We start from the raw sequence: 24,061 nt of genomic DNA on the forward strand, positions 1-24,061 counted from the left end.
TTTGGCTTGCATATGGGGATTTGGTTTTTGTGTTGTTGTGGTTGGATTTGAACTATATTAGGATGTTATAATTTAGGTAAGAACCTGTCAAATTTTTTTACTAAACATGTTGCCTTAGCTTAAAATAATGTTGGCAAAAATAAATCAAAAGATGTTGCTATAGCCAGGTAAGTGTTGGCAAAGATAAGAAATGTTAATAAAATTGGTGTTGCTATAGACTGAGACTCTGTTTCCATAAGAATTAAGGCAACATCAAATTTGTGTTGCCTTTAAAAACCCGGTGTTGCCATAAACTTAAAGCCAACACCGGTTCAGATGTTGCTATTGACATTGTAATTTTGCCATAGAGGTCTACAGCAACACATTTTTGGTGTTGGCATTGTTCTGTAAAATGTGTTGGCAAAACATGAAAGGCCACATGCAAATTTTCAACACCCTCAAAATTGACCAAAGTGTTGCCTTAATCTCTTTGGAAACATTTTTTAGCATTTTTCACATTTTTTTTTGATGTTGCTATAGGCTATTTATGTGGTAGTGTATATATCTCGATTTTTTTGAATTAAACTAGTCAAAACTTGAATATTTACAACGAATGATAAGGATAATCTCAGCTAAAATGCTAAAATATGTTAAACTTCCAAAAATTTATGTTGATGTGTACAAATATTAAACTTCAAGACCAAAAAACAAATAAATTTGATAACAATGATGAGAGCAGAAAGGCTCAAGCTCAATCAGTGTATATTCCGGCTGGCAATTCCATGACATCAGCATGTATCCAAGTGGCAAATTCAGTTAGTTAGACTAGAATCACAAATATAGAATTTTTATTCTCCTCTATAAATACCAATCCATACAATTCTGTTTGTTAAGTTTTTCAGATTATAACAGAATTGTAGTTAATCTTCATCCCTGTATTTTGTATACTTAGTTTTATCAATCCTTTCTTCAATCTTAATTTTGTCATGGTATCAGAGCCATGTTATCTAATCTATTACTTGAATTTGTTCATCTCTCTCGATCTCTCAAAATTTCTTTCTCTTCATCGTCTCTCTCTATGTGACGATCATATGCTTTCGCTGTAAACGCTTCTACAAACATAACTATTGCATCTACCTCTACTCCAGCCTTTACAATTAATATCAATCATCCTATTTTCTCAGTTCTGCTGATCATCCAGGTTTAGAACTTGTTAATGAATTGTTGACTAATAGTAACTATCATCACTGGAGAAGATATGTGCAAATTGCACTTTCTGCAAAACTGAAATTAGGGTTTATTGATGGATCATTGACTCAACCTACTGATGCATCTGCTTCTCTCTGGAAACGAAGCAATGAACTGGTTATTTCATGGATTCTCAACTTTGTTACTTCCGAGATTAGTAAAAGTGTAGTTTACATGTCCACTGCTCGCCAAATCTGGATTGATCTAGCTGCTCGATACTCTCAGACTAATATACCTCGTCTGTTTCAATTGCACAAGGATATTGCATCTCTTTCTCAAGCTACCAAATCCATCACTACCTATTTCACTCAATTTCGAGGTCTTATTGATGAATTGGATTGTCTGTCTGTGATTCCCAAATGTATATGTATTGCGAGTAATTGTGCTTGTCACAATTCTCAAAAACTTGATGCTTATGAGCAACACATCAAACTTAGTCAATTTCTTATGGGACTCAATGAATAATTTACAACTACTAGAGGACAAATATTGCTTATGAATCCTTTGCTTGACCTCCCTCATGCTTACTCAATGCTTCTTCAAGAAGAAAATCAACGTAATTTCTCTTCGCATCTGTCTACGACTATACCTCAGAATTTAGCTATGAACATACATGTCAATCCTACTGATCTTAAACCACAAACTCGAAAGACTACAGTTCTCAACCTGTTTTGTGATCACTGCAAAAGGACAGGGCACACAAAAGAAAAGTTCTTTGTTCTTCATGGTTTTCCTGAGTGGCATAGGCTCCATGGTCAACCTAAGCCCAAACTTCGATCAACTCCAAAATCTAAAGTTATGAATACATCTATTCAGCCAAGTCTGAGCTCTCCATTATCAGAATCAGAAAAGTTGTCAGACAAACAATGTCTACAACTTATTTCTATGCTCCAGTCGAAAATGAAGTCTGCTTTTGACTCATCTACTATGCAAAATGCCTCATGGATTCAAATAAACACTGTGTCACATCCATCAGTCTCTATCACTGCTTCTCAGATGGCGGGTACTTTTGTCAATAATGCCACTATTTTAACATCTGATGACTCGTGGATCATTGATTCTGGAGCCATTCACCATATTACACACAATTTTGCCTTACTTGTCAATGTCACCACTATGCAATCAGATATTCATTTGCCAAATGGTCAAAAATATTGTGTGACTCATACTGGAGATATACATCTCTCTAATAATATTATCCTTAAACAAGCACTTTATATGTCCACATTTCAATGTGACTTAATTTATGTCACAAAATTCTGTGTTGATAATCATTGTGATTTATATTTCACTTCTACTGAGTGTTTTATTCAGGACATTGTTATGATGTAGAAGAGGCAAATTTCTAATTTTCAAGAAGGTATGTACAATCTTCAACTTCCTACTGAGAAAACATCTTTAATCTTCTTTGCATCTGTCAATCAGTCTTCTGCTGAATTGTCTACTATATGACATTCTAGACTAGGACACCCCTCAAATACTGTTCTTAGTCATGTATCAGGTCTGTCAAATATAAATTCTCATGTAATCAAAGATTGTGATATATGCCATCTTGCCAAGCAAAATAAACTTATTTTTCATGACAGTAATTCTCATAGTGTTGATTTATTTGATCTAATTCACTGTGATATCTGGGGACCATATAAATACCCAAGTCATGATACTTGTCTTTACTTTCTCACTATTGTAGAGGATTTCTCTAAATGTGCTTGGATTTTCTTATTTTCTGATAAAACACAAGTTGGCATTTTGCTCATTCAGTTCTTACACTATGTTAAAACTCAGTTTTGAACTAATGTAAAAGTGGTGAGATCAGATAATGAAATTGAGTTTATAGACAAAAAACTCCAATCTCATTTTGCTTCTCTAGGCATCGTTCATCAAACAAGTTGTCCTCACACACCCCAACAAAATGGGGTGGTTGAACATAATCATCGACATCTTTTTAAAGTAGCTCGAGCCTTTAAGTTTCAAGAAAAATTATCCCTTTCTTACCGGGGTAATTGTGTTCTTGCTGCTGCACACACAATAAATCTACTTCCTTATAAAGTTCTTAACTTCAAATTCCCTTATGAGGTACTCTTTAATAAACCTCCCTACTACTCTCATTTAAGAACGTTTGGTTGCTTGTGTTATATCACCAATGAAGCTGCATCTACTGATAAATTTCTTCCTAGAACTCAAAAATGTGTTTTTATTGGCTATCCTTTCAGTCAAAAGGGTTATCGTGTACTTGATCTTGATACAAGAAAACAACATGTTTCTCGACTTGTCAAATTTGTAGAGCATGAATTTTCATTTCATAATTTCGTGTCCCATTCTAATACTGATACACCAGTATTATTCCCCTCTCATTCTAAGACACACTATGACCTTGATCACACCGATGTACCTCCTTCCACTGATTTCAATCACTCTCAGTCTGACTCTTTACCAAATAACACATCTCATTCTGATACTCCTGTATTACCAAAACCATCCAGAACCAGAAAAATACCATCCAAGTGTAAAGACTTTGCAGGCCTTCCCAGCACCATGATCACCAACAGCTCTTCTAGTCTATCAGGTACCATCTCAGACTCTTCTCCATTAGTTTATCCATTATGCAATTATCTATCATATTCCAATTTTTCTCCATCATACTTTAAGTTCCTAGTAGCCACTGCTATGCCTGTTCCTTATACATATAAACAAGCTTGTACTGACGTTAGTTGGTGACAAGCAATGAAAGTTGAACTTAATGCTCCGAAAAATAACCAAACATGGGAAATTATCCCGAAAACTCCAAACACTCATATTGTGGATTGTAAATGGTTATTCAAAATTAACGGCTTGCTCCCGAGTTTTTTAATGGGAAGGAAGTAAGTGATTAGGAGGTAAAGTACTTTCATCCCATTTTTGGAGTGAAAGTTTTGGAGTGAAAGATTGTTAAATTTGCATGCAATAACACTTGCTTTCGCTCCTTTCAAAAACTCGGGAGCACGATTACGGAGGGAAGTGAAACAACTTTACTTACCCTCCACTTCCTTTCCTTTCTTTTTAAAACTCGGGAGCAAGGCATAAATATCTTCCTCACGGGTCTATTGAAAGATACAAAGCTCGTTTAGTTGCAAAGGGTTCACTCAAACGTATGGATTAGACTATTTTGAAACCTTTGCCCCTATAGAAAAAATGACTAATGTTCGACTTCTGATTGCCATTGCTGATAGTCAAAACTGACCTATCTCACAATTTGATGTCATAAATGCATTCCTTCACGGAGATATTAATGGAGATATTTTCATGAAACTGCCTCCAGGTTTTCAACAGTTAACATCCTTCACTTATGTTTCCCATATTAAAAATCCTCCAGCTTTTGTGTGTCGTTTAAGGAAGTCTTTATATGGCTTAAAACAAGCACCACGGTGCTGGTTTATTAAATTCTCAACAGCGTTAAAAGCTTATGGATTTATTTAGTCACATTCTGATAACAACTTATTCACTTATATCACTGACAATAAATTTGTGACAGTCCTGGTGTATGTCGATGATCTCCTCATCACTGGTTCTCACCCTGATCTTATTTCTACAATCAAGCTTTATCTTGTTTCCAAGTTTCAAATCAAGGATTTGGGTCATCTACGCTATTTTCTAGGTATCGAAGTGGCTAGATCATCTCAGGGTATATATCTTAACCAACAAAAATATGCCCTTGACATTCTTCAGGACACATGTCTTGTGAATTCTCAGCCCTCTATTATTTCTATTGAACAAAACCACACTCTTCAGAATAATTCAAGTTCACTTCTTCCACTAGCTGCTGCTTCTTCTTAAAGACGTCTTGTTGGCCGTTTAATCTATCTTACAGTGAATCGTCCTGATCTGGCATATGTTGTTCAAGTTCTCTCCCAATTCTTGGCTACACCTCATCATGACCCTCTTGTTGTTGCTCACCGTGTGGTCTGTTATATCAAGAATGCACTTGGACAGGGTATTCTTATGTCTGCTACCTCTCCTCTTACACAAACTGCATTCTGTGATTCAGATTAGGGTGGCTGGAAAGAATCTCGACAATCTTTAAATGGAAATTGTGTTCAATTTGGTTCCTCTCTCATTTCCTGAAAATATAAAAAACAGCCTACAGTTTCAAAACCATCAGCTAAGACCGAATATCGAAGTATGGCTGACACATGTTGTGAATTGCTATGGCTTTTGTCCTTATTCAAAACATTTGGTATTCATCATCTTACTCCTGTTACTATGCACTGTGATAGTAAGTCTGCTAATCACATTGCCCACAATTTCGTATTTCATGAACGTACGAAACACATTGAGCACGATTGCCACATTGTTCGTGAGAAAATTCAACTTAGCATCATTCGTTCGGCTCAAATTTTTACTAGTCTTCAACCTTCGGACATGTTCACCAAGGCTATAGGCTCTGCTGCTCTTCGACATTTTTGTGGCAAGTTGGGTATTTCTAATCTCTTTAAATCTTCCAACTTGAAGGGGGCTGATAATACTGATGAGAACAGGAAGGCTCATGTATCCAAGTGGCAAATTTAGTTAGTTAGACTAGAATCACAGATATAGATGAGCCTTTTATTCTCCTGTATAAATGGCAATCCATACAATTCTGTTTGTTAAATTTTTCATATTATAACAGAAATGTAATTAATCTTCATCCCCGTATTTTGTATACTTAGTTTTATCAATCTGTTCTTTAATCCTGATTTTGTCAATTCATCCTGCCATAACTTAAAAAAACGAAAACTAGAAGTGCCGTTCAAAAAAACAAATTTAATATATTATCATCAAATACGTCGATGACCAAACTGAACACTTGTTTAGTTTACTAAAGTCACTTAAAGTATTTTTTCGTTGAGGCAAGAATTCTGTACTAAAAATTATCATTTTTGGTTTGATCCTTCCATGTGCACTCGATCAAAAATTCTAATTCCACGATTGTTGAGAAAAGTTAAAAAACTTGAGGCTGGACTTGCTAAAAAGAAAAAGCAGTGAAATTTGATACGGTATTCGTAGTAATGTGTTTCTTTTGAAATTTTCCCAAATAAATTTTTATGGTCAATGTGTGAATTGCTCTTTATGTCATTAATTTTGGTTTCTATACTATAAAACAACTAGTTAGGGACAATGTACCTATTTTATATGAATGTGTCATGATAATAATTTTGTTTCTTCAATATGTTCATATGTACAAATTTTTAAAATCAAGTGTTAAGTTGTACAAAATTTAAAAATTCCGGATTAATTTACGCAAAGATTGAAATTTCAAAGACAAACACAAAATAATTGTGTCGTGTAATCATATAAGACCAATGAAAATTACTCCATTACCCCTAACAGAAAAGTCAATAAATTATTTTTAACTATTTTGAACAGAAAAAATGACAATATTTATTGGCTATATTTTTAAGAATAAAAAGGTACATGAATTAATTTTAAGGATTCAAATTACCCCATCACTCCAACCAAATGTAAGCACCGGGTTAGAGCTTTCTTTGTCACAGGATCTAACCCAACTATATATATATATTTTCTTAGGCTCTAAAACTATAATCTTCTCGTCAAGTCAGACAATGTCATACAAGCATCAACCAGACAGCCATCTCCCCTCTTCCTAATAACTGCCCCAAACTTGACATTACTCAGTCGACCAGACTGCGAAATTCTTTTGACAAACGTAAGGCAAAATAATAGAATTATGGTTCGAAAGAGGAACTACATTACCAATAATGATACAGCAAAGATAGTGACACCATCGTATTTAATTTAACATATATTCATCACGAGTCACACATACCTTCAAACTGACAAGAATTGCATACAAAGCTAAAATTTGATAAAAATTAAGATTCAAACTAGATGTCCACTTCAATGTCATTCACACATGGACCTGAAGTAACCTGAAGTAATATCATAAAAGAAGCATTACATAACAAAAGTTTACCGCTCTCTAGTGGCTTTACTCCTGCATGCACCACCCATCTAGCAGCAGATTAGTTAAAGATGTAACGCAGATTCAAATTCTTTGGACAAGAATTCGGTCCTGCAAGGGAAAATCAATATATGCATACAGGCGTTACAATGGAAGGACTGAAAACAGCTGCGTACACACACTAGTATGACATGTCATGTAAGGAAATGTTAAGACTGTTAGATGTATTTAAGATGACAAATGTTGCAAGAAAACAATAAAAGAACCTCATTTCATAAAACAGGACAATTAGGCACTTCTATAGATTAGAGAAGCATCTCCATCCCCTACAGAAAATTTATGTCGCTAGAAACTAGATTCTATAACATTGTAATGCTGAGCATGGCACTGAAAGGGCTTGTATTTTGTGCAGCTTAATACAAATCCTACATGGCCTGCTTTCTGATTCCCCAGCTATGTTATGCTTACAGTAATGGTGCACTTTAAAACGGAACTACAAACTACAGCTACTTAGGCAGAGCATGCCTTTCAGGGTCATATTAGTGAACCATTAAGTCATGACTAGTGTAAAACAACATTCTACATAAACATATACAAAACTTAACGTTATACTTTCTAGAACAACTTTTTGTAGTTTAGTTACTGAGATTTATTATGCTCTAACTTCAAAACCATCTAGCACAGTGAGAACAGATAGGTTTATAACAATCAATAAGCACAGTATGAACACATAACAAAATCAAAGCTCATGAATGCAAATACCAGTTCTTCATCTTAGGGCTAGTCTTTTTGTCTTTGTGCTCCTTCCCAATCTGTACCATTCCCTTAACCCATACCAGGCTTTCCACATGACTGTAAGACTCGTACCATGCCGGATTTAACGCCTCAATTTCTTTGTTACAGAATACAAGATCAGTTTTGGGGTCACAGATATAACGATCCACACTTTGAACAATATCCTTACTCTGTGTCCACGTCTCAAGTACAATCTCGCCTGTGCTAAAGGCCTGAGGAATTTGTAGACGTTCAAAAACATGATCAAAATTGAGTGGCCCAATACTATACATCTTTGTCCATTCAGAAGTGTTCTCATTCAGCAGCACATACAAATCAATTATCTGATTCGGATACTCACCAGGGGAGTGAATAAGAATAGCAACTGAATCTTTCCATTTTACAGGATAAGCCGCAGTACACTTATTCTTGACATAGGTAGGATACATCACTTTCTTATAAAACCCCGTAAGAGGATCAATTCTGCCCAAAACAGTTGACTTCACAGCTTTTTCTTGTACATCAACCCCCATCCAATACGGAACACCATTAATTATAAAATTACAATGTCGTAAACCTTGTTCTGGCCAAAATGGAATAATGCGCTTTCCATCAACATTTTCCCAAGAACCCTGGTTTGAAGAGTAGATCTCAACCCGAGACCTACCAAAGTTCTTAAGTCGACTTTCAGGCACAATGCAGATAATTTTGTAATCACTTTTCACCGCATCAAAACCAAACCCAAATGAAGTATTATCCCAAGACTTAGTTTTTACAAGATCAATCGGATTCCAATAATTAGTACCCGGGTTCCATAACGCAACAAAACGCTCTGACATTTCCGCATAATGAGCTAAACAAACAATGCCATTAATTGAACCAGAAATACACATTCTCTTAGCAAAATCAGGGAAATTAATCTTTTTGGGGTAATTAGGCCTATCCGTAAAATGTCTATCGACACGAAGGATTGGCATTGGAGGACCAGTTACGCCTAACAAAGCAATGAGTCTACGACTATAATCACCATTAAAATCTTTCATTTCTGACTTATCATCACAGCAAATACTACATATAAGCAGTTTGTTTCTTGAAGTGTTGAAATTAAGATGCATTTGTATGAATGTAGGGTTATGAATAAGAGCAAACCAAGATTTGGAAACACATGTACATCTTACCAGGGACTTAACAGGAGTCCTGTAGAGTATCTCAAGTAGAAGATCAGTTGGAAGAGTCTTTACAGTGATGGGTTTGTTTTGTTGAGCTGGTGGTGAGCTTGAGTGATGATGGGGTTTAGTGGGTTTGTGATATTTCTTCTTTGTTTTGCCATTTTTCACCATTTTTGAGTGAGCTCAGTGAAGCGAGAGAGAGAGAGGCTGAGGGGGTTTGTGTTTGAAGAGATGAAACATCAGGAGGGTTGGTTTCCAATTATTACACCTACTCATCATTGTCCTGTTCTGAGGAAAGTAATGAGATTGGAACTACTTTTCAGTGACTTTTGTACTGTCTGAAAAGATATGTCCTTGGTTAACATTAAATGAGAAAATAAAATTATTATTCCCTCCATCTCAATCAATTCTTTATGTTTAATGGGTATAGAGATTAAAAAATATGTATAAAGTAGTGAAAAAGAGAAAGAAAAATGGGTGAAATGGTGAGATCCATTGATTTTTATCACAATTTTAGAAAAAATGGCCCAAAATCTCACAATCCAGAAAAATGACCCCTTTCATCACTTGAAAACACATTTTTTATTTACATTTTTACAAAACACATTTTTTATTTACGTTAATATTAATTTTAGAATATATAACGAATTTAAAAAAAATGAAATTTTGAAAACACATCTTTCATGAAAAACATACGTTTTCAAAATAAACAACGCATGAAAAACATGCGTTATCTTCAAATTTTCTGCTGACCCAGTTTAAGGCCCATTAACAAAACCAACCATTTTACTTATTTGATAAACACAAGTTTTAATTGCGTTTGTGTGGGATAGCAAGGGCAATTTTTTAGCTTATGATATTTTGGACCATTTGCTCCAGAATTATGAGATTAAAGGCATTTTTTTAGTAAAAGTACTGTGTGAAAAGAAAGGAAAAGGGGAAAAGTGGTATGACGCATTGACTATTTTTGGTAAGTTTTGAAATATAAAGAATTGGATGAGACATCCAAAAAGAAAAATGTAAAAAAATGGTTGGGACAGAGGGAGTATAAAATTAAATTTACATGAAATATTTTCTATAATTATATTATTATATAATATTCACATTCGTGCAATTGGATCGTGTGAAAACATTCGATAACTGTCAATGTCATAATTCATCAATTAAATTGACATGATCCACCAAGTTTTTAACACAATGAATTTTTTTTAATTTAATTGATCTTTTTCATTCACAACATAAAAGACTTTTTTTATTCTATTATAGTGTATCAATAAATTTGAATATAACATTAGTATTGAATCTTCTAAAATTAGTAAAGATAAAGTCACATGTGCATGTGTATGTATTTAAATTATTGTTTGTTATATTTTAGAGTAAATTATATTGGTCTCGTTTATTTATATGCTGGATATCTTAGTTATGTATATGTCTAATCGTTAGCCAACAAATTACTCAAATTAACTGAATTTATAATTATCCAAAAATTGTAATTATCTAATAAATAAATTACAATTATTTATATATCGTAGTCGTAGTAGCACTGGCAATCAATCTATTTTTACTTAACAAAGCATCAATCATGGATGCAATATAAAAATAAAAATAATTCTTATATCGAAATGATTAACTACTAATATTCACAAGTTCTTTTTCAAGAATTCGAAGATAAATTTGTATTAATATCGTCATTCAAATCATTTTCAAGTTTCTTTCGTTTATAATTCTAATTTTTCTTTTTATAATAACTTGATAACATTGTATATTATTTTCCTAAAATGAAATATTTTTCAATTCGTTAAATATTTTTAAATTAGTTGAATTGTTAATTCTTTTAAATTGTCGACTAAAATATTTTTTTTTCTTTAGATAGCATAACATGGATTAAATCAAATGGTACAATATATTATAATTTTAACCTTTTTTCAAATAATTCAAAATAATTATACGATATTTTCGAGCATTAAATATTATTTTTGTAAAATTATTATTGCCCATCTTATTTTTTTTCCCAGAAGATTGAACTCTAATTTTTTTTTAAATTTCTTATATATGTGTGTGTGTTTTTGTGAGTTAAGTTTTATCGAGTCTTTATTTTTTGTTGAGTACGGGAGTCCACATATGTGATGCAAGTAAAATGGCACAAAAATTTTTGTAAAACATATTATATTGTGAATCATGTTCTACAAATATTACTATTTTAATGAAAATCTTGCAAATCTCAAATATTTGACAAGTTGAACATAGTAGAACATATGTTTTTATATAACATGATTAGTTTGCAATACATAAATGTTCACGTTTTAGAACATGTACATGTTCAACTTATTGAACATTAATAATATAACACAATAATACACATTTATATTTTGTCCTGAATCATTAGATTGAATTCTAATATAAAGCTAGGATTTTGGACTCCATGACTCCAAATAAAATAGGTTCTCCATGAATATGATTACTTATAATAACCATATCAAATTGAACAATTTAAAATTAAGGTTTGTTTCACAAATATTTGAATATAAATGTATTTTTAATTAAATAATGCAATAAATAAACTATACTTATTTATGAAGAACCATCAAATGACTTACCATGTTTCAAATAATATGTTAACGAAAATTCTAAATTTTACTTTATAGTTGTATTTTAATTTTTTTTAAAGAGAATGAAAAAGGTAGGGCGATCACCTCTTTACAAATTTACCATCATTGAATAATACTATCAACCTAATTCTTTTTTTTAAAGTAGAACATTAAAAAATAAATCAATTTAGTATATCTTCGTAGTTTTAACGGATCTTGTGACATCTCATGACAAATTTCGAATATATTTGAATATTTAGTCAAGTCCCATGTACAACCGGTCAATTAGTAATTTTGATACATAATATCAATTTATTTGATCGTATAAAGACCTCAAAAATATTAATTTTTATTAATATAAGATTTTACAAAATTTATCTTTATTGGTAAGATATTTTCGTCGAGCTCATTATTTAAATTTACTGAATCTAGACAGTGACGATGTATTTTCGGCCGGGTCATGTAGTCAAATTTTGAGTATTTTTTCAAAAAATGGGTAATGTTCAAATTTCGAAACCAGTAATTCGATACATATTATCAATTGACTTAATCCTATAAAGATCTCAAAAATATTAATTTTTATCGACATAAGATATCCCAAAACTTCCCCTTATCAGTAATATTCTCTAGCCGAACTCCTAATTTAATTTAAACATAGATAGGGATGTATTTTCGGCCAGGTCATTTAGTCATATTTCAAATATTTTTTGAAAAATGGGTCAAGTTTTGATTTCGAAATCGAAATAAACCGAAACAAACTGACTATTTATGGTCGTAACCTATTTAAATATGTAGTACACATATATATTATTCATGTAAGTGTATCTATTTTCAACATTTAAAAAAAATTATATGTACAATTTATTTTTTTATTAAAAAATAAATATTAAAAATGTACGAGACATCCTTATCAAACTAAAAATTATTTAATAAATAAAGTAATTATCCGTTTATGTATTATGCTTAACTTTATATCTCAAATTTAATTATTTAAAACTAACTTTATAAATATATTTATTAATTATGTTTAAAGTTAAATAAAATTGTCGGTATTTACTACAATTACATATTATGTGTATGATTAAAAAACCGAAGTAAAAATGTGGTGTAGTGGTATGATGATATACATCTGAATGTAAAGACTCAGGTTTAATTTCCCCAAACAACATTTTTTATAAATATTAAGACACGGGCCATTCTCTAGTATTCCTCAAAATACCAGTCGCCTGTCATTTTGCATGTGAGATGTTAAATCATGACATACAATTACATTTATATATCTTTTACGAAAAGGAAAACAAATTGTAAAATGTAAAGTTCTAAAGTATAGTTGTAGAATACATAATATCTCTTTATATTAAAAGGAAGAACACCTTTGTGGGCGATTCATGATCCTTCTGTTTCTTCAACTTCGTACTATAATCATTATTATCGTCAACTTTTGTAAGTGGTAAGCATTACAAGACACGTGTGACAGTGTAATTTTCAAAGTGTTGGATAACGAAATATATTTATGATTTTAACTTGGAATGCACAAAGTTTCGACATGATATTCTTGATATAACATCAAGTATTTTTATGATATTTTCAGTGTGTTACATATTAAACTGGTCACTGAAATGGAGCCCATATATCATTTTGTTCACCGATCTCATTTGTCGTCACTTAATGTGATCTTATTATCAGTTTTTTAGCTTTCAATTTTAAAAATAGCTGTAAATATTTTTAAAAATTTTAAAGATAAGAAAAAAATATGGCCATTGCTTCTTAGATTTTATCATGAAAAAAAATAAAAACGTTACTTTTATTTTTTAAAAAACTTTAATACGAGTTTTGTTAGATAATAAAATGTATTGTACTTAATAATTTATTTAAAGTGTAGTAAAAATATCACTCGAAACAATGTATACCCCATTATTATTTTGACTTTTTAGTGATGAAATATTTTGTAGTGTTTCAATTTTTTTCTTTACAGTATTTGATGATTCTGGTTATGATAGATATTTTGGGTAGATATAATCTTTGAGTTAAAAATTTGTTGTACTAATCGTAGTTTGTGTAGGTCTAATATTTATGAGTGTACGGTAATTGAAACTTGTTGTATTTGGAATCGATAATATCTCCGTACAACTTCATTGATATCGTATTAAAGTATCCGTACAAGATTGTTATATTCATGGCTACGACATATAGTTAACAATATATGTATGTCACATGAGATATGTATTTGAAAATATGTTATAGTGATGATCGTGTTGATATAGGTCATGCATGAATTGTTTTCTAGTATAGGGATTAATATAGCGTTATTTTAATCGTTGATGACTTTATTCGTGAATGATTTCAATCTTTCTCCATATACTAATTTAATAATCTTATTTAAATTATTTTTATAAATTCGACTCAATTGTCATAACTATATATTTAAATTTAGAATTTTTTTTAGAATTTTATGAAGTAATTCTATGACATTCGTCGTGATTAATCTGATTATATTTCTATAAATATTATAGAATGGATCCAATCAAATAATATAACTTAGTGTATTTATATATATTAATTAATTTAAATTAAATATAAGTTGTTAGTAATAAATTGAGATAAAATATATCTATTGAACTATTGTCTATATTATCGTAAATGTATAATATTTGATTTCAATTTGAGTAACCTTACTTCATATCGTGTGTATTTAACGAAATATTACATATATGTTAATTAAAAAAATATTATAAAATAATATGATACAAAGTAGCAAATGTAAAATAAATATATGATTATAAGTTATTAGTAAGTCTCAATAATTGAAATATCAAATATCTATTCGTTTAAAGACACACATGCATACCTAATATGTGTGTGATAAACAACCATACGGTTTAAGTAGCACAGTGGTTAGAACTCTTGCAAAACAAATTGTAAGACCTAGATTCGATTTCCTAGAAGAACATTTTTTCCAATAAATAACACATTAAGGGTACAATAGTCATTTTAATGAGAATAAAAAATCTCATGAATTTTATACCATATTCTCCTAATATGTATAGAAGAGATTTATTTAAGATAGGATGACTCCAAGTGTTATTTTCTAGAAAAAAATCCTATGTATCACTTCAAAACGAAATTTAATTTATTATTTTTTTGTTAATAAAAAACGTAACCTCGCTTCCCGTTTTGTTTTTTTTTGTTTTTTTTATTGCCAAAGTGCAATCTCACGTTTGGTTTTCAAGAAAAAGGTAAAATAAATTACCGTTTTGAGTTTTGATTTATAAGAAAAATGGCATAAATAGTGATATTTGGGTGATGTGACTTAAAATGATATAATAATTTGAAAAAAAAATAAAAAGAAGAAGAAATTGTTGAAAAACGGAAAAACAATTTTCTGTTTTTCCTTTTGTTGAAAACGGTACACGAAGTTAGGTTACACAGAATCACATCGAGGGTCATGTTTTCGCAAAGTGATATTAACTTTTGTCTCAAAATAATGACATTAAAGACATTTTTTTTGTTTCATTTTAACCTGCGAGTCCGCCTGAATCATTTTTTTATCATGTCAAAGTCAAACTGAATTCTGTCGAGAAACATTTTTTTGCCTTTCCCCTAAAAAAATATTATTTTACGATTTAGAGTCTATTAAGATCGAGATATTCGTGGCAAAAAAAAAGATCGATATATTCACAAACTTATATTTTTAAAAGATTTAAATATATATATATATATATATATATATATATTTATTTAGACTTATATGTTCTTAGAAATTTTGGGTCAAGAGAGAATTAATCAGACTATAATATATTTTTTTTAGATTTTTTTATAGAAATATATAAACTAATATGTTCTTAGAAATTTTGAAGGTGAGCAAAGATAAGATTGGGGGATGATAAGTTATAAAGCTATTAATTTTGCTGTGTATTTAAGTTATACTATTTGTAAAAGAAAATGTCATGGTGGTGCTGCAAACATGGGTTATGTACTGGTTAGCAGAGTTTAAACATTACTTCAACTATCTCTTTTTTTTTATAAATTGCTCTGTATGTGAATGCTACCAATAATCCAAAACTGATATAAAGTAAATATACCAAACCCATGTTTAAAATCTCATGCTAGCCTTCAGCTAAAGGATGATCAGATCAAACATTCTTAATATATATAATCAGAAATCAAATGTTCTTTAACCTCGACCGTAATAGTATTTAAAAGTTAAACAAACAAGTATAAAACAAAACAACATTAAAAGAATGAAAATTTAGAACTTTGTTTTATTGCCTAAACCAACAAAAACACCATACAATATTCAACTCCTATTCGAATAATTAACTTCATGTACTAAATCTACTGAGATTTTCAGATGAAAATCTAAAATACCAGCCCTACAATCACTACTACTAATCTACTAAAAGAACCTAAAACAACCCTAAGACAAATAAATCTACTCCAATAATTTAAATAAATCATTTCGGAGAGCTGTTATCATCGGAAGGACCAGGAGAAGAAGGACCAGGACTATGGGAAGGGCCAGAAGCATGACAAGCACTCCTGATGTAATGCGGGATCAGAAGCTCATCAATCCTGACAATGAAACCAGGGCAGTATTTCTTGTGGTTGGCAATCGGGTTGCAACAATCTTTGACAAAGGGTTTCGAAAACCAGGTTGAAACCAGCTTTTCTTTCACACAGCTGGATAAAACCAACTTAGCCTCAATGCAGTAAGGGGTGATAAGTGGCTTCTTGATTGGCTTTGGATGATGTGGGAGTTGATAAGGGTACGAGAACCAGGGCCATCTGTACTTCATTGCCAGCTTTTCGTCGGCTTCGTGATGTGATTCACCGTCAAGGACCAGACCTGTGAAACATAGCAGAACAAGGAGAGTTGAGAGTGAGAGCTTCATGGTTATGAGTAAGTTGAAGAGAATGTGGAGAGTGGTACGAGGTATATTTTGTACATTTCATTGGTGCGGGGTGTTTATTTATAGTTGTAGGGGGGCTACTGTTGATAACAACGAAATGAGATGATAAACGTGAAATGACATGATAGAAATCATAGTCACTTATCTTAACACAAAATATATCATTTAAAACAAGACATATCAAATGATAGAAATTAGAGTTAGTTATCTTAACACAAAACATATCATTTAAAACTAGACATATATGATAGAAATTAGAGTCTGTTATTTTAACACAAAACATATAATTTAACACAAGACATGTCATATATCGCTTAAAAGTTATCTACGTATCAAAATTTAACACAAGATATATCATATATCGTTTACAAACAATTTATATATTTCAGACTAGTATTAATTAGAATTATCGAAACACACACCACGTTTTCTAATCACGGAGAATAAATTAGACGCAACTTGTATTAAAATATGATATTCTACAGTGAAATATGCAGAGAAGACATGGATGCATATCATAATCATAATTAGAAGAGGATTATAAATTGTGTGTTCTTGAATACAACTTTAATAACACAAAATTAATTCTATAAAACATATATAAAATTTTAATATTATGTGATCTAATTCTACGTAGAAATGTTTGTTTAACCCTAATGAGTGGTTGGTTATCAACTGTCACTACTCACTAGGACACAAACACCTTACTAGTGAAATGAAGCTCATTTCAGTTTTACCTTACTCTCCCGCCAAAACCTAGCATTAAAATTTCAGTTTAATTATATCTTTTATTTCATGGAAATTAAAATCGTGTTTGTTTTCATTTTGTTTAATTTGACCATAGAGCTATAGTCCTTTGCGATATTAATAAAATTGCCTCTGTGTTTACATTCATTGTCATTAAAAGTTTTAACTTCCACAGGAATGGTTAAACGAATGTGAAGAATTTCCTGGATGCTAACTGCCCACATGAAGAAGTTTAGTACTCAAATGAGAAAGATGATAGAATGTTGGCGAGGAGCGTCTTAAGACGCCCTCCTCGAGTCTAGTATGTACAAATTTCACCCTTTTTGCTCTTCTCCTCCCGGGTTTCTGGGTTTGAATGACGGCTAGGTGCAAACAAGACAATCACCAGTTGAGGGTGGTTCTGAACACCTCCAGCTAATAATCAGTAATGAGTTTGCTGAGAAGATGATAAGCCACCATACAAGCCAAAAATAATAATAAAGCCAACTAAATATGATTAAATCGATCTAATTTCGTGATGATAAGTCATAGCATTCGTACAAGCATCAACTGTTTGCTCTCCTAATACAGTAATTAATAAGTAACTGCAACGGTCTATACATGACCTTAACGAACAAATCACTAAATTCTGTTGTCAAAGGCATGACATCCATATTTAAAGGGTTCAAAAGACAAACTAGAATTAGATAAAAATAGAGCAATTTAAGTAGATCGTTGTGTCTGATATAAGAAATTTACACCAATCCAGCATTTGTCCATCACAGGTCAGTTGATGCCCAAGTAACAAAACTTGCATACAAAGCATTACACATAGAAGGTGAACAGTCTGTTAATTGCTACATTCCTGCCTGCACCACACCACCCATCCCGTAGCAGATTTAGCTAAAGATGCAACACTGAATCAAATTCTTTGGACAAGAATTCAGTCCTGCATGTGAAAGTCCACATATATATAGGAATTACACAGGAGAAATGTATAATAGTTGTATACAAAGTAGAATGCGATTAAGCTAAAGATGCAACACTGAATCAAGTTCTCTGGACAAACAATTCAGTCTTGCAAGAGAAAATCCATATATATATATATAGGCATTACAGAGGAGAAATTGATAACAGCTGTATACAAAGTAGAATGCCACACCGACTAAGGAAAAGTAGGCACGATTCTTGATACTAATAATTTGTGTACCTACTACCTGGTACCTAGGACTTCATAAAAAATAATAATGTTGTCAGAATGGTAAGACTACGATAGAAGAGAAGATGGGATAAATTGTTTATGATGGTAAATGTTGCAAGGGAGCAGTAAAACAACCTCATTAGACAGTCATATATATCAGCTAACAGAGAACAAGATAATTATGTACTTTTATAGTAGTATCAATATTTCAGTATCCAGAAGTAAGAATTTTGTTCATTTAAAAAGTAAAAGGGCTCCTAGTTAAGCTCTTACTAGTAAAAGAAGCAACAAAATGGATCACATCAATATGACAGGGATAAAGAGACACAATTAATATATACTACAAGACAGGCTAGATATAACACGAGAAGTATGCAAACAGCAGCCAGCGCACAAATTGGACTGATATTGTTTCAGAACGCAAGTATGCCCTGAGGCCCTGACACTTTTTATGACTCTTCGCTTTAAAATGTATCTTTTCTTAGTAATTATATTATAGGAGCCAAATTTGTTATTTCCGGAATAATATACAACTTAAGCAAACTAGAGCAATGCAATAAAATGCATTACAAGTCCTCCATTAGTAACTGTATCAATTTTAGTAAGTTATGAACTACTAATTTTGAAACATAGAATATCTCATGGATATTTATGGTCTTGTCCATGTCATAATATCAATTAAAATTGTAGCTATATTCTTTTCCACAGTTGTAGTATGCCAGGGCATCAATGTGTGCCCAACGAAAGGAAACTCGGGAAACTAGATATTAGACTATTGCAGTGCAGCAAGTGCATTACATGAGGTATCGTATTTCTATGCATTGGATAGAACTTATTCTACAAGGCATAATGTCTGCACCCTTAGCTATTTTATGCTTACTTTCATTGGCCACTTTGAAAAAAACTACAGAACTACAGCTAGATTGGTAGAGCATTAAAGAAAAATGCCTTTTAAGGTTGGATTGGTGAACCATTAAAGTCATGCCTAGTGCAACTACAGTCTATAATCTTTTTACTTAACATGCTATGTTCAAAACCTATAGACAACTTAACATTCTTTTTACTGGTAAGTGACAACTTGACATTCTAACATGCACTTTTGGTATATAATTCTAGTTCAAATACTGGAGTTGTAATATGCTATGTACATATAAAACTATTCAGCACGCTATTAATAACATTCATATAGCACGATATGAAAAAACAACAAAATCAAAGCTCGTGAATGTGAATACCAGTTCTTCATCTTAGGCTTAGTCTTTTTGTCTCTGTGCTCCTTCCCAATCTGTACCATTCCCTTAATGCATACCAAGCTCTCTACGTGGCTGTAGGACTCGTACCAACAGGGATGCAATGCCTGCATATGATTAATATGCAGCACAAGCTTAGTTTTAGGGTCATAGATATTATGTACCAGATCCAGGTCTGTAACATGATCCTGATCTGTATCCCATGTCCACGTCTCAAGTATAATCTCACCCGTGCTAAAGCACTGAGGGATCTGCATTTCTTCACATACGTTGCCAGAAACGAGAGGCCCAATACTATACATCTTTGTCCATTTAGTAGTGTTCTCATCCAGTAGATACAAATCAATTACGTTGTTCGGATAATCACCAGGGGATTGAATTAGAGCAGCAACGGATTCCCTCAACTTTACAGGATTCACCCGAGTAATCTCATTCCTGACATGCTTCGGATGCTCTATCTTCTTAAACAACCCAGTAAAAGGATCAATTCTCCCCAAAACATCCACATATCCAGGCCGCAAATCAAGCCCTGCCCAGTAAGGAACACCATTAACAATAAAATTACAATGATTTAAATCGGTATTAGGCCTAAAGTGAATTTTGCCCTTCTTATCAACATCTTCCCAAGAACCCTGATTTGTCGAGTAAACCTCAATCCTAGACCATCCATAATCCTCAAAGCGAAATTCAGGAACAATGCATATAACTTTATAATCATTTATCACCTCATCAAAACCAATCCCAACTGACATATTATCCCAAGACTTAGTTTCTACAAGAGCAATCGGACACCAACAACAAATACTCGGGTTCCACAAAACAACAAAACGCTCCGACATTTCCTCAGAATGAGAAAGACAAACAATGCCATTAACCGAACCAGCAAGAACCATATTCTTGGAAAAATCACGGAAGTTAATCTTTCTCGGGTAATTAGGCCTTTCGGTGAAATCTTTATTAATGCGAAGAACATTCATAGGCTCCTCACTAAGACTTAACAAAGCAATATCAATAAAAGTACCATAACCACAGCTACATATAAGTTTATTTTTATCATTTTTTGAAGTGTTGAAATCAAGATGCATTTTAATAAAAGTAGGATGATTAATAAGAGCAAACCAAGATTTAGAAACAGACTTGAATCTTACCAGAGACTTAACAGGGGTCCTGTAGAGTATCTCAAGAACAAGATGAGCTGGAAGTGTCTTTACACTGATGGGTTTGTTTGCTTGAGCTGGTGGTGGGTTTAAGTGATGATGGGGTTTAGTGGGTTTGTGATATTTCTTCTTTGTTTTGCCACTTTTCACCATTTTTTAGCTCAGAGGAGCTCTAGGGTTTTAGGGGGGTTTTAAATTTTCAAGAAATGGGGGAGTTCTTGTTCTGAATTGAGTTTTTAAATGAGTGCCGGAAATGAACAGTTCGGTGTTCGTTCCGAAAGAAGTTCGGCTCGATTTTTGCTCGATTTATAAATTAGTCAAATTTGAACACAATTTTAAAATTTAATCCATAAATGAGAATATAATATAGTTAGGCTCGAAAGTTCGCGAAAAGTTTGATTATAATATTCGTAAGCTAGTTCATCAGTAATATTCGTGAATAATTGAATATATTCTTAGATATGAATCGTAAATAAATATATGAATGATTGCTTTATATATTCCTATAAAATACAGGCTTATGACACAATATTTTGTTAATAAGTGTGGGTATATAAAATAAATTTATCATTTTATTTAATTTATTATTTAATTTTATGTTAATAGGATTTAAATTATATTACATGTTGGATGATAAATATAATTGATCTTCATTTATTCAATTAGTTTGTATATATCATTATTTAAATAGAAAGAATGTAATTAAATCAATTAGAATGCTAAATACAAAATTTAATTGCTTGGTTTGTAAAGTTTTTAAAATTCAACTTGATATTTTTTAAAAATAGAAATAAGTGAATCTCATGCAAAAAATCAGAAATTGTGAAAACGAGTTTGTAAATTGAGTTGTTTGTGATTAAGAGTTCGTAAAAAATATTCATGAGATATTCGTTGAATTATAATTCGTGAGATATTCGCGAGCATGTTCGTGAGTAAAAAATTTAATTTTACAAAAGTTAGAGCTCGATTTCGATATAATTTTAACAATTTTAAAACATTATATCCCATATATATTTGAAGTAATGGAGTTCTAATGGTTTTTTTTTGTCAGGATAAATCAGTAATTACAAATCATTGTTATGGGCAGAAAATACGGAACCTAACTGTGATGGGAAGGAAAAGAATAATGTATCAGGTATCAATATTATAGAGTCCATAAAGTCTATATATAAATTTATAACTAATAAACATAAATTTTAATTAACATTAAATAAAAAGTGTAAATATTGTTAGATTTAGTATATTTTATTAAAAAATTGTGGATGAGGTTTAAAAATATAGTATAACAAATATAAAGTGAAAAGATATGAAATATAAATTTTAAAATTTTAAAATTAGAATAAAATGAAATTCATAAATAAATAAATAATTAAAATAATAAAAATTAATTATAATAAATAAATAAAATAAAAAAAGTGAGTTTACAGATAAAACTATATTTTTTAATAACATATATAAATATTCCGCGTACAAAACTAGTAAACATTTAAGAGAGCTGCTCTGTTCGGATCATTGACCGCCCCTTTATTAAACAATTATTTATTTGAATTTAATAATAAATGAGATGAACATGTTCTATTCTCCGGGAAATTATGTAGTCTAAACTCGCAATAAATTCTAAGTATTTTTCGGTACTCGGAATATAAAATCACATTCTATGTGTGTATATGTACTGAGTTTAAATAATATATATTTGGGTGTTACCAAATGCAGTAAGAAATTTCTTTACACAGTAATACGAAATTACTCATAAGCCCTTCTAATTTTAAATTAATACGCACATACATCAACACACATTTATAAATCATATGATGAATGCACATTGATTTTCCGTGCATCCTCCTATACCAATCTACTAGTATTTGTATACAAGTTATCTATAAATTATAGGTCGATAAATTATATTTAATTTTTTTATAAACAAAAAGTTGAATTTTCAGTTAAAAAAACTTAAAAAATGAATTATATTTTATATATTCTCAATTGTTTAAGTTTTTCTTGAATATCACATGTGTTCCTTTATATCTCCAAACTTACTCAAAATTTTAAAATTTTAATAATTTAAAAAGACGGTAAAACTACCGATTTAGGATTAATCGGAATATCAGGATGTATCACAAGGATGAATCGGAGGAAAAATCAGATGTATTTTTATATTTTAATTATATTTAATTTAAAATTCTTATTTTATTATTAATTTATAAATTCACATATATATATATTTATCATACTACATAACTGATAATTATTTAAATTTAAATAAAATTTAGTTATTATCGAATAATTTCAATATATTGATAAAAAAAATACATAACAATTAATCGAATTTCAAAAATCAGATCGATTACATACCTTATAAAGGACTAATCGATAAAATCGGAGATTTTTAGAACCATGAATAGTTCATGATAGTACATATGACTCCTAAAAGGACTGGGTTCGAACTCCTAACTCCTTCTAGTGCCGCATGCCAGTAGTCCAGACTACCTAGTCCCGGCGGCCCAATCCTAGGAGGTCCCAACACGTGAGACACATGACCAAACGCACGACTGGGACAACTGTTATTGATCAATCATGAGACAACCAGGGCACGTGCCAGGAGATTCTTAGAACATTCCTCAACCATTTCCACCCCGACACGTATAAGGCATCCACCCCAGCCAGGTGTCCTCCGCTCCTAGAACCAACGACTACGATTCAAAAGTACCAACCCCTAAATCCTATCCTTGGGCTATAAATAGCCGAAAGAAGAAAGGTTTTGGGATTAATCATGCTCACAGACTCATATACACAGACAACCACCTTGAATTCCTATCTATCTTCATCTTCCCCAAAAGCGAATTCTTACTCTCACACCGGATGCGCTGCGGGACCCAAACCCCCCTTCCGGTGTTGTTTTGTAGGAACCCCATGACAACTGTACCACAACCGCATCAAGCGCTTAAAAGAGTCCATTTCTTTAACTTGTAAGAACCCAAGCAATCAAACCCTCTCATAAATATGAATGTTGTTTATTTAAGCCACGTTTGTGTGCGCTCGTTATTTTAGGCCACGTTTGTGTGAGTCATGTTTTGTTGATTTAAGCCATGTTTGTGTGTGCTATTGATAGTCTCGATTGTTT

At 31.7% G+C, this 24,061-nt stretch overlaps 2 protein-coding genes across 5 annotated transcripts; both read right to left on the bottom strand.

The window, feature by feature from the left end:
- Positions 1-6,963: 6,963 nt before the first annotated feature.
- Positions 6,964-9,488, bottom strand: LOC141671766 (putative F-box protein At1g46984). Its single transcript, XM_074478106.1, has 2 exons — positions 7,928-9,488; positions 6,964-7,276 (listed from the first exon to the last, which is right to left on the bottom strand). The coding sequence occupies exons 1-2, from the start codon at positions 9,277-9,279 to the stop codon at positions 7,231-7,233; spliced, it is 1,398 nt and encodes a 465-aa protein (XP_074334207.1). The 5' UTR covers positions 9,280-9,488; the 3' UTR covers positions 6,964-7,230.
- Positions 9,489-17,845: 8,357 nt separating this feature from the next.
- Positions 17,846-21,247, bottom strand: LOC141670952 (putative F-box protein At3g10430). 4 transcript variants are annotated; one of them, XM_074477008.1, is made up of 3 exons: positions 20,932-21,070; positions 19,769-20,770; positions 17,846-18,281 (listed from the first exon to the last, which is right to left on the bottom strand). In XM_074477008.1, the coding sequence occupies exons 2-3, from the start codon at positions 20,758-20,760 to the stop codon at positions 18,236-18,238; spliced, it is 1,038 nt and encodes a 345-aa protein (XP_074333109.1). In that variant the 5' UTR covers positions 20,761-20,770; positions 20,932-21,070; the 3' UTR covers positions 17,846-18,235. The 4 variants fall into 4 exon arrangements, with proteins under 4 accessions (XP_074333109.1, XP_074333108.1, XP_074333106.1 ...); XM_074477007.1 differs by having other exon boundaries at positions 19,769-20,776; positions 20,932-21,069; XM_074477005.1 differs by having other exon boundaries at positions 19,769-21,247.
- Positions 21,248-24,061: the final 2,814 nt, after the last annotated feature.

Source organism: Apium graveolens, chromosome 7, assembly GCF_009905375.1.
Source record: "Apium graveolens cultivar Ventura chromosome 7, ASM990537v1, whole genome shotgun sequence".
Classification (NCBI taxonomy): domain Eukaryota; kingdom Viridiplantae; phylum Streptophyta; class Magnoliopsida; order Apiales; family Apiaceae; genus Apium; species Apium graveolens.